The sequence below is a fragment of the Seriola aureovittata genome, chromosome 6 (genome assembly GCF_021018895.1).
Source record: "Seriola aureovittata isolate HTS-2021-v1 ecotype China chromosome 6, ASM2101889v1, whole genome shotgun sequence".
Classification (NCBI taxonomy): domain Eukaryota; kingdom Metazoa; phylum Chordata; class Actinopteri; order Carangiformes; family Carangidae; genus Seriola; species Seriola aureovittata.
The window spans coordinates 29275671-29292493 of record NC_079369.1 but is presented as its reverse complement, the minus strand read 5'-3'; the positions used below and the strand labels follow the sequence as shown (position 1 = coordinate 29292493).

At 39.7% G+C, this 16823-nt stretch overlaps 1 protein-coding gene across 7 annotated transcripts in view; it reads left to right on the top strand.

The window, feature by feature from the left end:
- Positions 1 to 3891, top strand: part of ptprfa (protein tyrosine phosphatase receptor type Fa) — a 327453-nt gene extending 323562 nt beyond the window's left edge. For all 7 annotated transcript variants that reach the window (XM_056377834.1, XM_056377829.1, XM_056377831.1 and 4 more), the window contains 5 exons: positions 717 to 843; positions 1235 to 1360; positions 1562 to 1716; positions 2773 to 2908; positions 3500 to 3891. In XM_056377834.1, the coding sequence (XP_056233809.1) occupies positions 717 to 843; positions 1235 to 1360; positions 1562 to 1716; positions 2773 to 2908; positions 3500 to 3568 (613 nt within the window). In that variant the 3' untranslated portion in view covers positions 3569 to 3891. The remainder of the gene's footprint in view (positions 1 to 716; positions 844 to 1234; positions 1361 to 1561; positions 1717 to 2772; positions 2909 to 3499) is intronic.
- The last annotated feature ends 12932 nt before the right edge of the window (positions 3892 to 16823 follow it).

The following is a 16823-nucleotide window of genomic DNA, read 5'->3' as shown; positions in this document are numbered from 1 at the left end:
CAGAGTAATACTGCATGAATTGCCTGGTGATAGGACATTCGGTTCAATGACATTTCAATCATGCTTTATAAATTTGGAATAGTTCATCAGTCCGGCTTGGAATGTAGGATGGTTTTATGGCGGGGGTCTGTGGTTCCTCATGAGACCCCCCTTTGGGTGAGAAATGGTGTTAAAGGTGAGAGTGTTGTTTTCTCTTGTGAGAGAGAAATGAGTCAAGAGTGTGAATCCTGGTGGTTTAGCACCTTGATGGGCTAAATGTTCCTTTTCATGTTATTTGATAAGAGGTGGCACCCACCTATCAGTCCCAGATGAGTGTCAGGGATGCAACATGAATTCAGTGTCAGTCTGTGGGGGAGAGTTGTGTTTGTCTCCCATGTGTTGCGGGAGTGTTGGTTCAGGATGAGTTCCATGAGCTAGCCATAAATTCCGATGGTATCTTTAAAAGCTAGTCTATTGGTGAGGGGAACTCATTTCGCCCCTGTTTTCTATCCAAGTGATAGTTTGATGATGGGAAAGTGGACATGGGAGGCTCCCCATATCCTCCAGAGCACCCCAGTGTCCTCACCATAAATCTGGTGTCCGGTCACTGGCATCCACCAGTGTCCGCTACAAGTATAAATGAAATGTTGCACTGGAACCATTGCTAGGGCTGAACAGGAAGAAAGCTGAAATGGAAACCAACTGAGGAGTTAACACATGTCTGTTCCGATTTGCAGGCAGCAGAAAGCATACATGGCCACCCAGGGCCCGTTAGCCGAGACCACAGAGGACTTCTGGAGAATGTTGTGGGAACACAACTCTACCATTGTAGTCATGCTCACCAAACTCCGTGAGATAGGACGGGTAAGACATCACAGTATTATTATTATTATCATTATTATTATTAATATTGTTATTGTTATTATGGTAATATGTTATCATATAACATAATTTTCTCAAGTGTAAAACAAACGGACTAAAATTAAAGCCTTAAATCATATCAAAAAGATAAAAGAATAGTGGTTTTACACCTCTGACAAAAAAAAAAGCAAAAAGCAAAGTCTGTGTAAATGTGTAACATTTTAGGATGAATTAGCACACACACACTAAGTGGGGTCGGAGCAACATTAATTTGCTGCCTATTTTTTGATTTTTACAGTCTATTTAATTATGGTGGTTTTTCTTTGGTCAAAAGTCAGATGTCTTGTTCAAATGCACTACATGTTTTGATACATACTTTCTGTCCGTTCTTTAGGAAAAGTGCCATCAGTACTGGCCCGCTGAGCGCTCTGCACGCTACCAGTACTTCGTTGTGGACCCCATGGCTGAGTACAACATGCCCCAGTACATCCTGAGAGAGTTCAAAGTCACAGATGCCAGGGTAGGCTCACCTCAGCAATATGTAGGCCTATATATCTCTCTGTTCTAGGTTTGTGATCTAATGCCTAGAATTACAGGAATACAGGAATACCTTAGTCTGTAATAATGCATCACCCCCAACACTGGTCTCTACTTCATCTAACAGAAGTGGGCTGCAGAATTACTTACAGTCTCTGTCCTCATTTTCCTGTGTGTTTGTCAGGATGGTCAGTCGAGGACCATCAGGCAGTTTCAGTTCACTGACTGGCCAGAGCAAGGAGTGCCAAAAACTGGGGAGGGATTCATTGACTTCATCGGCCAAGTCCATAAAACTAAAGAGCAATTTGGACAAGATGGACCAATCACTGTGCACTGCAGGTAAGTGTGTGTGTGTGTGTGTGTATATGAAGTATAATTTTTACTAAGGCACATTAGACACACCGAGCAGATAGAGCAGGAGAGAGGGAGGGAGAGAGAGAACTCATTGGTAACTGCTAAAGAAACTATCAGATCTGAATAGCATATAAACAACAGAAACACCAGCAGCACAGCAATTTAGGTAATCTGTGCACAGACAACTTTCTCAGTCTTGACCTGGGTTGTGTGTAACGCTAATGGTAATGTTAACGGTAACAAGGCAATTCATTTGATCAATTGACTAATATATCAATTTTTATGTTATTACTGTTTTTATTACTGTTTATTACTGCAATTCAATTTAAACTAGAAGGACCGCCAACCAGCCAAGCTGCACAAAATTTGGTCACATTGTCCCCTTCCTGAGTTACAGTATTGAAAAAAAGAAGTGCTTTTGCAGAACATTATGATGTCCCAGTGAAGTTGACCTTTGACTGTTTGGATATTAAAGGTCATCACTTCATTTTATCCTTAAAGACATTTTAATTAAATTATGTCATAATAAGTGTATGAATTCATGAGTTATGGCCAAAAACATGTTTTGTTAGGTCACAATGACTTTGACCTTTTCCCACCAAAATCTAATCAGGTCATCCTTGAGTCCAAATGAATGTTTGTGCCAAATTTTAAGAAGTTCCCTCAAGCCAAAGAGGGAGGATATCCAGAGAGATATTGCATTCACAAGGATGGGATGGACTTACATACAACCATACAGACAGATGGATGGACAACCTGAAAACATAATGCCTCTGACTGTCGCTGGCATAAAAGTGACAGTGTTTGACAGAATGGACAATATACTTATTGTCCATACTTATTGTCCTCCTGCTGTCAGGATCTATTGGAGATTCTCTGAAGTTCTGATTTTATTCTGACTTTTATAAAAGTCAACACATTGAGGACCATCAGGCAGTTTCAGTTCACTAGCCATGTGATACAGGCTGTCATGTTGACTTATCTTTCAGATGTATGTGCATGGTGATTTGCAATGGGGTTCTAATAATCTGTGTCAATTAGTGCTGGTGTTGGGCGGACCGGTGTGTTCATCACCTTGAGTATCATCCTGGAGAGGATGAGGTATGAGGGAGTGGTCGACCTCTTCCAGACTGTCAAGATGCTCCGTACTCAGAGACCAGCCATGGTGCAAACAGAGGTATGATACCCTGCTGCTGGAGTGAATCAGTAATAAAAAGAAAAGTGAATGTGACATAAAAGAAAACATAACAACATGTTATGTCAATAAAAAGAGAATATAGCACAGTTGAAAGATTCCAGCATGTCGAAGTCATGTTGAGGTCAATGTTTGTTTAAAAATACGAAGAAACCCAGATGAACAAACTTCAGAAAACACAGCAGCAAAGCATATCAAGAAAATGTAAGAATGGATGTTAAATGTGTCAGTAATGTTTCTGCTGTGTGTTGATGCAGTGTTTCTCCCATTAAATGAAAAATGTTGCTCCATATAAATCGGCAAATATGTTGTTACAATTTCACCATATCAATTTAAAACATAATAATACGTTAGTGTTTTGTTCACTGCGTCTTTCCACTGCCCCCAGTTACATTCCACTTGTACATTTTTGAGGTTATAGCAGTTTGCAACATTTTTATAATTAGCAGACAAGAGCAAACATACATCTTACCGAAGTCCTACCTGAAATACTCTCATGACTATATCTATTACTGCTTTAATTCCTACTTTCCACTTACAAACTGACCAAAATATTGTTTTGTTTTACACTAGGACCAGTACCAACTGTGCTACCGAGCTGCTCTGGAGTACCTAGGAAGTTTTGATCACTATGCAACATAGCCGTACCCAGAAAGACACCCTCGGAAAACTTTGTGTCTCCTCTGAGTCGTATCCACCCAGTTCCATCAGTCCTTGCGGCCTGATGAGGAGGTTACAAGGAGGACTGCTGAAGAGGTGACCGCAGCACAAAACAGGAGAGATTAGAAGACAGAGGAGAGGGGACAGGATGACCTCCTGCTGGACTGGTGCCACAGACTCAAGACCAATACCTCCAAAACACCAACCCTGAAAGACTCAGAGTCATGCCTCATTCTGGTTCTTGACCGAATACTCTCATAACCCTCTAATTTCTGCCTCGTCCTAAATATAGTCTTCATTACTTATTTGTCATGAATATTTAGAAATTATTTTGTATCACTTACACTGGTCTTAATGTTTTGGGGTTTTTCTTTTGCTTATCTTTATAGTATTTTTATTAGCACAAAGGACATGTATTTTCAACATGCTCAAAGATTAACACTGGAGAGCATATACTCACAGCTGCTAATATTCTAATGTTATCATTACTCAGTTGGCCCTGTGTAGAAGGAAATGTGGTTCTGACTTCCTGTCTTGTCATCAGAAAGAATGGTGATGAAAATATGCTGGCAGTACAGAGTTTTTTGTCCATAACTGTTGACGGATTGTCTCACAGCCTAGGGGAACTGAAGACCTCCAACAAAAGAAATGTAAATCTATTGGAAAGGTTGTATGCACAAAAGTTTTTAAAGTTATTTTTCGGCATTTTTTGCCTTTATTTTTGATAGGTGCAGTGAGAGAGAGTCAGGAAAGTCAGGCAGAGAGAGAGGGAATGACGCAGCATTGCAAAATAAGTGTGATGTCATAAAATGCAGATCACATGATCCATGGATGAAAAAGAAAAGAAATCCATTATGAGACCCAAATTTATAACAAGATGTTTCCTTCTGAGAGCTTTAAACCAAGACTCAAGGCTGAACTTAAATAGAATTGATTTAGTTGCTTAACTCTTTTTGTCAACTAAATCCATGGAAAGACTTCATTTGGTAATCTGTCTCTCAATAATTTACTATATACAGTGCAGCCGGAAAGTATTCACACCCTTTCACTTTCCCCACAATTTGTTATGTTACAGCCTTATTCCAAAATGGATTAAAATCCTTTTTTGTCCTTCATCAATCTACACACAATACCCCATAATGACAAAGCAAAAAAGGTTTTTTTTTAGAAATTCTTGCAAATTTATTAAAAATAAAAAACTGAAATATCGCACGTACATAAGTATTCACACCCTTTGCTCAGTACTTTGTTGAGGCACCCTTGGCAGCAATTACAGCCTCAAGTCTTCTTGGGTATGAAGCTACAAGCTTGGCACACCTGTATTTGGGGTATTTCTCCCATTCTTTTCTGCAGATCCTCTCAAGCTCTGTCAGGTTAGATGGGGAGTGTCGCTGCACAGCTATTTTCAGGTCTTTCCAGAGATGTTCAGTCGGGTTCAAGTCTGGGCTCTGGCCGGGCCACTCAAGGACATTCACGGACTTGTCCTGAAGCCACTCTTTCGTTGTCTTGGCTTTGTGCTTAGGGTCATTGTCCTGTTGGAAAATAAACCTTCGCCCCAGTCTGAGGTCCTGAGCGCTCTGGAGCAGGTTTTCATCAAGGATCTCTCTGTACTTTGCTCCGTTTGTCTTTCCCTCGATCTTGACTAGTCTCCCAGTTCCTGCCGCTGAAAAACATCCCAACAGCATGATGCTGCCACCACCATGCTTCACCGTAGAGATGGTATTAGCCAGGTAATGAGAGGTGCCTGGTTTCCTCCAGATGTGACGCTTGGCATTCAGGCCAAAGAGTTCAATCTTGGTTTCATCAGACCACAGAATGTTGTTTCTCATGGTCTGAGAGTCCTTTAGGTGCCTTCTGGCAAACTCCAAGCAGGCTGTCATGTGCCTTTTACTGAGTAGAGGCTTCTGTCTGGCCACTCTACCATAAAGGCTTGATTGGTGGAGTGCTGCAGAGATGGTTGTCCTTCTGGAAGGTTCTCCCATCTCCACAGAGGAACGCTGGAGCTCTGTCAGAGTGACCATTGGGTTCTTTGTCACCTCCCTGACCGAGGCCCTTCTCCCCTGATTGCTCAGTTTGGCTGGGCGGCCAGCTCTAGGAAGAGTCCAGGTGGTTCCAAACTTCTTCCATTTACGAATGATGGAGACCACTGTGTTCTTCGGGACCTTCAAAGCTGCAGAAATTTTTTTGTACCCTTCCCAGATCAATGCCTCGATACAATCCTGTCTCAGAGGTCTACAGACAATTCCTATGACTTCATGGCTTGGTTTCTGCTCTGACATGCACTGTCAACAGTGGGACCTTATATAGACAGGTGTGTGCCTTCCCAAATCATGTCCAATCAATTGAATTTACTCCAGGTGGACTACAATCAAGTTGTAGAAACATCTCAAGGATGATCAGTGGAAACAGGATGCACCTAAGCTCACTTTTGAGTGTAATAGCAAAAGGTGTGAATACTTATGTACATGCGATATTTCAGTTTTTTATTTTTTAATAAATTTGCAAGAATTTCTAAAAAACCTTTTTTGCTTTGTCATTATGGGGTATTGTGTGTAGATTGATGAGGAAAAAAAGGAATTTAATCCATTTTGGAATAAGGCTGTAACATAACAAAATGTGGGGAAAGTGAAGGGGTGTGAATACTTTCCAGATGCACTGTATAATAACTCCAAGCTGTTCCTATTGTAAAACATTTTTGAGTTTAAAAAAGGGTTCAGTATTTTTCCACAACAGGTTAACATTGGCCGGTTTTGGGAAATGTTCCTCAAACTAGAGTAAATAGTACATTTGTTGGGGACTATATTCAGCAGCAGATTAATCCACTTTTGCTGCTCTTGTGAGTATTTGGGGCAGCAAGACTTTGTGTATGATTGAGTCAAAACAGTACAATGTGGAACAGGTCTAACAGTGTGGTTCACTGATGTATTTTCAATAATTATTGGACAGCAATGGAGCTTTATAGCTCAAGTGGAATAAGAGATCAGGTTTTGATGTACACACAATACTTATTAGTGGAATCAGTTCATTGTTTGGCTGGGTCTGCATATGGGATTTCTTGACAGAACAAATATTTATCAAAATTTTTTTTTTTTTTTTAAATCAAAAACATATCAGAATTTTCCTTTAAACAAAGTTTAAATGTAAAGTTTTTTGTTAGAACAGTCCACAGGTGAATTTTAAATCATCAACAGTGAGTTTGGAAGAAATGTAAGAATTTGGGGGCACTATTAGATTATATTATATAAAGAATTACCGCCTCTGCCAACCAGCCAAATTGCAGGAAATATGGTGGACAACAAGCTCCCCTTCATGAGTGACAGCATTGAATAATAATTGCCAGTTCAGAACATTATGACCTTTGACCTTTATCCTTATAGGCTTTTGAGCTTAATTGTGTCAGTATAGTGTTAGTATTCATGAGTTTTGGACAGTGTTTTGTGAGGTCACAGTTTGACCACCAAATTCTAATCAGTTTATTCAAGTGAATGTTTGTGCCAGATGTAACGGAATTCCCTCTGGGCGTTCCAGATAAGAACATCACCGAGATTACAACAGAAACCGTGACCTTGAACTTTGACCTTTTCCCACCAAAATGTGATATGTTCATCCTTGAGTCTAAGTGGACATTTGTGTCAAATTTGAAGAAACTCCCTCAAGACTGAGGTATCTCGTTCACGAATGTGACAGACGGACAACCTGAAACATAATACCCTCTCAAATACCTTTAGGTTGCTGTCAGCAAACCAGATTTTTTATGGTTAGAAAATGCTAACTTTTGTAACATTTAATCTGGTTTTCTGCCCTCACACTCATTTCACATTTTTAGATATTGTACACATGTAAAGTAAATGGACTGCATTTTGTTTTCTAGTTTTCACAATCTCTCAAAGTTGTGAAACTACACTACTACTCACATCCATCCATTCAGAGACACATTCATACAGTGCATCTCCATTACACACACTCAAGGACCATTTGACATGTGGACTGGAGGAGCCGGGGATCGAACCAGCAACCTTCTGATTAGTAACCGCCCGCTCTACCTCCTGAGCCACAGCCGAAGCAAGTTACTACAGTATGGACAGTCATGGTGGACCACATGTACTGAAAACATGACTGTTCAAAGTGACGGGGATGATTTTAGTGATCCCCACACATCTGTCCCACTCATATAACTTACATATTACATATTATAACTATTACATGTAACATATTATACATGTTAAAATCTTTCTGTTTGCATACATGGATTTATTTACTCATGGATCCCATTTCATGATATATTACAGCTCAATCACCGTGTTGAGCAACATCAATGTTCAGTGGTGGATCTCTGGTTCTCTTGACCTCTGGTTTTTCACTGGAAGAGATGACAGTTTGGGATATAGTGGTGTTACCTGAAGTAACATATCTGTTTTCTATCTGTTAATAAAAAGCAGAGAAAATGTCTTGAAAATCTTAAAGTTAATAAAGTTGAATAACCAGGTTTTTAATATAAAATGGGTATTTTCTTCTCTTCAAGGTGACACTTACCAGATTTGCAGTCCGCTTTGCTTCTCTGAGCATGAAAGATGGTAAGAATAATGAAGGGTCAGTCATATCTCCATTAGCCCTTGTTCTCTCTTTCGTTGCCGTTATCAGTGTTTCATATTTTTGATGAAAGTGGACATTTATCTTTGTTAATCTATATAATAGATAGATCATATATAATAATATAATAGATCATATTTTTGATGAAAGTGAACATTTATCTGTGTTAATTTTAGAATTCATCAATGTAATCTCCAGATATCTGAGTATCTGGAGATTACATTGATGAATTCTAAAATTAATTTTTGACCGTCAGAAGAACATTTTTACAAACAAGTTCTGCAGGACTATTTACTATCCTACACAACTCCTACAAGACTCCTTCACTGAAAAATTCCTGGCTTTTGCATTCTGCTCCCTAGGCAGAGGCTGTCCAGATAAAAAAGACAGATGAAGTGAACAAAGGCACAGAGTGATATGTAATGATCTTAATGCTGTGTATAACACCGAATGGACTGCTGTTGGCACTACAGACGCTCAGATCAACACTTTGACGTTCTGAGAACAGAATTACATAATATTACAGACAAGTCTTTTTCACTTTATATTTTTCCTATTTGCAACTAGTTCGAACGGGAAACACCAACTGAGGCTTTCCTGATAAAAAAAAAAAAAGACAGGAGAAGTAAAAAAAGAGTGATATGTAATGACCTTGATGCTGTGTATAACACCGAATGGACTGCTGTTGATAGGAGAGGCAGTCAGATGAGTAATATTATGTCAGTACAAACTGGCATAATATTACGGACAAGTCTGTTTCACTTCATATTCGTCCTGTTTGCAACTCGTACAAACGGGAAACACCAAGCTGGCACTCTGTGCCTTTTTCACTTCGCCTGTCTCTTTTAACAGGAAAGCCGCAGTATGGTGTTTCCTGTTTGTACTAGTTGCAAATTATGATGAATATGAAGTGAAACAAACTTATCTGTAATATTATGTCTGTTACGGCCGCAGCTCTGTCCACTTTTGTTGTGTGTAATTTTCCTCTGTCTGCCAAGCTGCCTGCACAGTCCACCCAGATGCTCCACCCTCTCTGTCCTGATTGGTGCGGTCTCCAGGCTCCTTGCAGCTCCGCCTTCAGCTCACCTGGGTTCCTGATTGGTGCGGCCTGTTTGCAGCTGGCCAATCACAGCCGCCCAATCAGGAGCCACGCGCTATAAAACTCCTGCCAGCATGTCAGTCCGGGCGGCTGACTTTTAGTGGCAGCTCACCTCTTTGTTGGAAGTGTTTTTGTCTTGTGTGAAAAAGATATTAGATATTGGTAGCTTGTTGTGTGTTGTGTGTTTTGTACTCCTGGTAATCTGGTAGTCTTTGAAGCCTGGAAGTGGGGTCAGGTTTAGATTTTACTAACAGACTGATTCTGCTTATTCCTCCACCTATAGAAATTACTTTTGTTATATACACTAGGTGCAGGGGTGCTGTTCCTGTTGTGTCTTTGGTTTTTAGTTAGCTTTGGTAGCCAGCCTTGTTTTTCCTTTTACTTTGAGTTAGTTAAATAATATTACTGGTTAGCTCCTAGAGAGTCCTCCTTTTGTTATATTCTGTTTCTGCTTTGAACAGCACCCACCGGCCCCGTTCCTTGGTTTGTCTTGTCCATGTAAACCATTATTTTTACATTTTATGTTACAATAAACAACCTCATACCTATTAACAACTGGGTTTTGTGTTGCTTCCCTTTCCCCAGTGAGCCGGGTTGTAACAATGTCAGTTTGTAATGAAAACATTAATGCACTCTGACTGCTTCGTTAAAGCATTCATTTGAATGCTTCTCATGCCAAAGGCAGTTCATTCGAAGTCAAACACAACCTTAACATTATCATAATGCTCTGTGCCTTTTCTCACTTCACCTGTCCTTTTTAACAGGAAAGCCTCAGTATGGTGTTTCCTGTTTGTACTAGTTGCAAATAGGATGAATATAAAGTGAAATAGTCATGTCTGTAATGTTATGTCAGTTTGTACTGAAAACGTTACAGCACTCATCTGAATGCTTCTCGTTCCACAAGCAGTTCATTCGAAGTAATACACACCATTGAGATCATTAAATATCACTCTGTGCCTTTTTTTTCTTTGCCTGTCTTTTTTATCAGGATAGCGTCAGATGTCTATTCGGTGCAATACAGTTTTCACAGTTCATTCGGAGTCATACACATCGTTAAAATCATTACATAAGACTACTGTTATACTGTACTAGAGACTGTATGACTTTGAATGAAGTGCTTATGGCACGAGAAGCATTCACATGAGTGCTTTAGAAAACTCCAGGGAAATTTTGAGTGCCACGGGGGCTACTGCCGGGATGAGTACATGATTTATTTCCAGTGTTCAAAAGTCACCCTGATCATATTCTGGTTTTGAGAAATGTCTTGATATAAAAGACTCTGATATAAAACAATGTCACATCCCTCAATCATGTATTATGTGGGAAATATCTCATATTCTGTGTTATTTTTTTTAATAAAACAAGAGGCAATATGTCAACAAACTGGCATTTAAAGGGTTAAAATCCCGAAAACTAATAAACATTTGGTAGGTTTGAGCAGAACTGAAGTGGTTTAAGAGATGTATGCAAAAAAAAGCAGAAAAAAATATTGATATATGATGATTTTATAGCATTTTCTTTGTGTGTCCTTTTTTGGACGCGAGGAACCCCAGAGGGTACAAAATGTGTTACCAGTGTATAATAGACCTGTAACAGTAACTGACATTAGATTTTAAAAATATGTCAAAAAAGACACTTTCTTGCAGAAATCCATACCTTGAGCTGTAACACAGCCAAAATGATCAGCAAATCAAAAAAGAAAAGTGAAGAAAATGTCCAAAAAAGGACAGAGGGACCCCTGAGGGTTAATAAATCCCATGAACCGCCATTTAAATTACCACTATTATGTTTTTTTCTGTGCTAAATTTAACATTACTGGGGAGGAGAGCAACGCGACTAGAAGTGACAGCGAGAGAGGGCTAGTAGCTTCTCCTCTCCTCTGTCTCAGCGGAGACCGTCACAACTTCATTCACTCTTTTAACAAAACAAAACAAAAAGCTACGAAGGAAGCAGTAAATGGACTTACATATTTAAGACCTAACTAAATGTAATTTAAGACCTAACATGCGGCTAATGTAAAGCTAGCAGAGCTTGGAGAGTTGGTTATCTGGTTGCTAGGCGCACACACGCACGCACACAGGTCAGGAGCTGCTGTTGCCATGGCAATGTGAAAATCTGCCCAGAATTTGGCTTCTACATGGCTTCAAACAACTGCAAATTATGAGAAAACCGTTACTTCTTTTCATAAACCGAAAAGTCCGTGCCAGACACTGAAGCCAGAAGTTTCTACAGTCTCTATTTTATTCAGATATTCCTTAAAATGAGTGCGTAAGCTCAGTGCGAAGACAGAGTGAGATTCTTTTGAAAAAAAAAGACGATTACATTAGGTGTCAATGAGAGTGAGACAGGTATTGCTGCCGGACTCGGCACCCCCGTTTAAATTTTGTGCAGACCCTGCCTGTCAAAGTTACATTTTATGAATCCCAACAACTATGTCTACATTTTCAGAAAGAATTATGTGTCTCCTTTTTACGGTTTGGCCGCGAGCTCGAGTTAAAAATAAAAATAAAGGTTATTTTTTACTGCTTCACGCACTCTAGCCAACTGACGCTGTCACTCTAACTTTGAAGAAAAAGTGATTTGCACTCCTCCTTTGAGTGCTCACAGTTAGAAAAGTTTACATGTTATGTAAAAACAGTTCCTATCTTTTTGAGAGAGCAGAAGTTTTCCTCCGTTTTATAGTTTGAATCACATTTCTACGTGCAGGTATGAGAGAGCTGGGTGACTCAGAAAAAAGGTGCAATTTTGTAGAAAAAAGGTGGGTTTCTAAAGAAAATTCCAATGCATTTCTAATGCATTATTTATTCCCAGTTTTTTGGAATAACTTTGGGAAAAATTGGAATTTTAACACCAAAAGTCATAGCACCCCTTGCGGGATCAAGACGCACGTTTTGATGTATATATTACCGGGGTTTTCTCAAAGCTGCGGGACGAGTTACGCGCCGAAATTTGGCGGAAGAATAATAAACCCGAAACAGAAGATTAATAGATGCCTCGGAGCTGAGCACCCGTGGCACTAATAAGTGTTATACATTTTAATGAGGAGTACATAAAATCACTTATATCTCGAAAACTGTAATGGCTACAGAACTGAAACTGTTGGTGTACAGGTGAGTCATGATAAAATCTTTCACATAGTCAAAAACCAGTTGAGTGTGGACAGTTATTGATGGTTTGAGATTTTTCATGGTCACAAATAAACCATGAGGTGTACAAGATAAAAATATGCTATCAGATTTAATAGCTGAATGAAAGCTTCTGGAGGTGACAGCTTCTACAGCTCCCAGTTTCAGGAGCTTTCACCTTCTGCGAGTGCAAGCCAGCTGTAAGAGCTGAGAGCCTGCGAGCTCCAGCTGCTGCAGCTGCTGCAGCTGCTGCATGCTCCAGCTGGTGCTGGAGCAGTCTACCTGTCTGTCTGTCTGTCTGTCTCTCTCTCTCTCTCTCTTTGTCTGTCTATCTGTCTGTTCTTCCATTTTTTCAGCAACCGCTCAACTTCAAAGGATTCCATGACATCACATGTATGATGTCATCACTTCCTGTGGCTTTTATCGCTGATGGAATGTTTGTCACATTAGAATTATACTATAGACAAGACAAGACAACTGTGACAGACACAAGTGTTATCAACAGACACAGCAAGTGTGATCTACCAGTGTACTCGCTCCACATCTACAATGGAGAAACAAAAACAACCAGAAAAATTCCTCCTTTGGCAGAATGAAAGATTCAAAGATGAAATTAGGATCGCCGAGGAGCAGTGGACAAAGAGAGAGATTTCCAACAGCCAGAAAATAGAGTCTCTTGAGGCTAAAATTAAGGCTCTTGAGGAAGAGCTGCAAGCTTCCAAAAATGTTCATGAGGAGCTGAAAACCCAATTAGCGCTCAGCCACACAGAAAATAAAAAAGTTGTCATGGACAGGGCTGCTTTTAAAGCTGACAAGGACAATCAGGAACAACGATTTAGAAGAATTCAAATGTACCTTGAACAGCAGTTAACTAAATCTCAAGAGTCAGATAGAAAGTCTTTGGCAGAACTGGCAGAACAGGCAGAAAAGGCAGAACTGGCAGAACAGGCAAAGTTACAGATGCAAGCAGACTTTGAAGAGAGGCTGGTGCTGCAAAAACAGGAAGCAGCTGAAGCACTGAAAGACCTTGAAGGAAGACTGAGAGAAAAATATGAGCCTGGGATGTTGAATGTGTCAAAGCTTCAGCAAACGCTCTTTGAGACAAAACAGGAGCACAGAAAAGGACTGAGGATCCTGAAAGAGGAAATGCTCGATAAAGAAGAGGACCTTCAAAAAGTGAAGGATGACTTCCGAAATTATAAATATAAAAACGAATCAAAGTACGAAATCCAGAATGTCAAAATAAAAGAACATGTTAAGGCTACAAAGGAGCTAAACAAGAAGGTGTGCCAACTGAATGAGACAGTGTCCAAATTAAAGGACACTATCACAGCAAAAAACAAAGTGATCAAATACAGACAAAAAGAGATCATTTCTTTAAAGAGCGAGAAGGCAACCATTGTGTCTGAATGGACTACATCAAAGGATAGAAATGCTCTTTATGAGGTGATAAAAGAAGAACTGGAGTCTTCCATCGAGAGACTCACGGTGGAAAATATGAAGACACAAGAAAAACTGAAAGAAACAGCAGCAGAGTTAAATAAAATGAAGTTCAGAAACAGGGACCTGAATGAAACGATCACAAATCTCAGGTACAAAGTAAAGGCCAGTGAGCCAGACCGTATGAAGCTGAGGGAGGAGGTGGCTGAGCTAAAAACATCTCTGCTACGTATAAAGGAGGATATAGCTGTGTGCATGGCTGATATCGAAGTGCCCGGGAAACTAAGGGTCAGAGTCCTGAACCTGAAAAGACGCCACATAGGAGACGATGAGAACTTCCTGGTGGATAAAGATACCAGGGTAGCTTATCAACATCAGGCTCACTGTCTACAGACAAAGCTTGACTGTAGTGTAAGGATCCAGCAGAGTCAATGCAGTGAGAGGAGACATATACAGGAGCGGCTGCGGACAACACACCAACATCTGATTCAGACAACAAGTTATTTTGTCAAATTACTGAATGAAAAGATTGTGATTGAGCACAAGTTAAGACAAGAACTCAAAGACACAACCTCAAAGCTTAAGAAAGCGACAAAGCCAGCTCCACAGAGGATGAGGTCCTGGATAAATAAGAAGGTGCTTCGATCTGCACAAGTTGCCCCACTGGCTCCAGAGCAAACACCAGCTCTTTACCCGGACAACTGGCAGCCATTTGGCTGCCCCGATGACAACAGCATCATGTCATGTGACAACACCTGTGGTACGTGTGTCACAGATGGGAATCCATGTGAGGACGGAATGCCCCAGCTGACATCTAACACTCCCCTAAAGCTAAGAACTCACTCACTCACTCACTCACTCACTCACTCACTCACTCACTCACTCACTCACTCACTCACTCTGTCTGTCTGTCTGTGTATCTATCTATCTATAAAGCAATCAATAAAGCAATCCATCTTTCCATCCATCAATCAATCCATAACCCATCTATCTATCTGTCTATTCATTTTTGTGAGAATTGTACACTAACTCTATATTCACTGCTACCTAAAGATTGCGTACACTTAAAACCATGTTGATTTTTTAAGGTAATCCTTTTTAAAGTCGCTAAAATATGTTGAGCTGCTGCACCCGTCTACAGCATGGATGTATTTTAAGACCATATTATAAGACCTGCTCTTATAATACATCCACATTCAACAGCTTTCCACACACAGCAGTGCTTGGCTTCCGTGTTGGGACTCCCTTCAATCAAAATGTGATCTGCCACGCCCATACAGTCTGAGAAATGGTCTAAACAGCAAAATTAGCTGTTTTAGAATGTTTTATTTAAACCCAGATCTTTGTGGATGCTCAATGAGTCACTCAACTTTGATATTCTATGTACATTTATACCATTTAAAGCCACGCTTCCAGAGGCTTTAAGATCAAATCTGCACGTACGAACAATTCATGCATGAGACCCAATGTGCTCAAGTCAATCTTTCCTTTGGAAATCAGTGTTACTAGTCTGTATATCCCACTGTGGATTGTTATGACCAGTGGTATGGAGGTTCCCATGACAGTAAGATAATTTACATGACTGTGTGTGACACATGTAGAATATAAAATCTTCTTTAATACTGACCCATTTAACCTTTAAGACTAGACAGTTTTGGCAAAGACAAAAGGTACATGGTGCAGATTCAGCATTATAAACATCCATGAATTAACTATGGCTGTTAGTAAGTAAGTAATATCCTTTTAAGTGAGTTAAAAGTCTTATTATGATAGATAGAATAAGTGCACTACATTACATTCAAATGTTATTTAAAATGTGCTAAAACGTAACGTTTTAACATATGCTGTCAGTGCATTGCTACCATGATCATTTTGAGCATACATTTTAAAATATACAAAAATATATTTAACAAAAAAGTTCAAGTAAGTACACAGTAGAAAGTACACGTAACTTTCACTGCCCTGATGATAACAGCATCATGTCATGTGACAGCACCTGTGATACATGTGTCACACATGTGAAGCCGTATGAGAAAGAAATGCCACCAGTTGAAATCTAACAGCCCCCTAAAGCTACTCACTCACTCACTCACTCACTCACTCACTCACTCTTTCTATCTATCTATCTATCTATCTATACGTGTATTTATCAATCTGTCTGTCTGTCTATCAAACAATCAATCAATAAAGCAATCCATCAATCGATCAATCTTTCCATCCAATCATCCATCCATACATCCATCTATAAATCTCTTATTCAATCAATCTATCTATCTATATCTATCTATAGTTCTAACGGTTCTCACTTTATCAACTAACACATCTAACCCCAACATGTGAACGCATGTTAGTTGCTAAGGGTTCTACTGACAGTTTGGTCAGAAACATGCACACCGGTCATGCTGGAGGTCATGTTGTCGGGCTCTGGCAGTGCTCCTCCAGGAAAAGGACTGAACTGCAGCTGAATGCAGCTACTAATCAAAACATAAAGACATAAAAGAAAAGCCAAACTCTATTAAAGTGTTGATTTTGCATGAAGGAGTAACTGAAGGAGAACAAAGAGACAGAAAGTGAGAGAGATGAAATTTGCAAACCACTGTATATTGTTGTAAATAAGTCATAGTTTAGGGACTTGAATAAGTCTAAATATATAAAGAGAAAATCAACACCTGCTGTTAAATGTCATCTCCTTGCTGGATCATAGGAATTGCATTGCTTTGCAACCCACTGACATCAATTTACTACAAACTGAATGTAGTTGTCACACTGTGGGTTCCTTTATTTTGAAAATGTATCTCCCTCAAATGGCTCCTTTTGAAGGTCCAGTTAATTTGTAGAGAATGTGTGCACATGTTTTTATGACATTAGCACTGTGAGGACATTTTATGAAAATAAGTTTTTTTTTTAAAGAACACTAACATGAAGTTCTATGAATGCTGTGAAAAGGTTGTGGCCAAATTACCTCAACTGTATCAGTATAAAC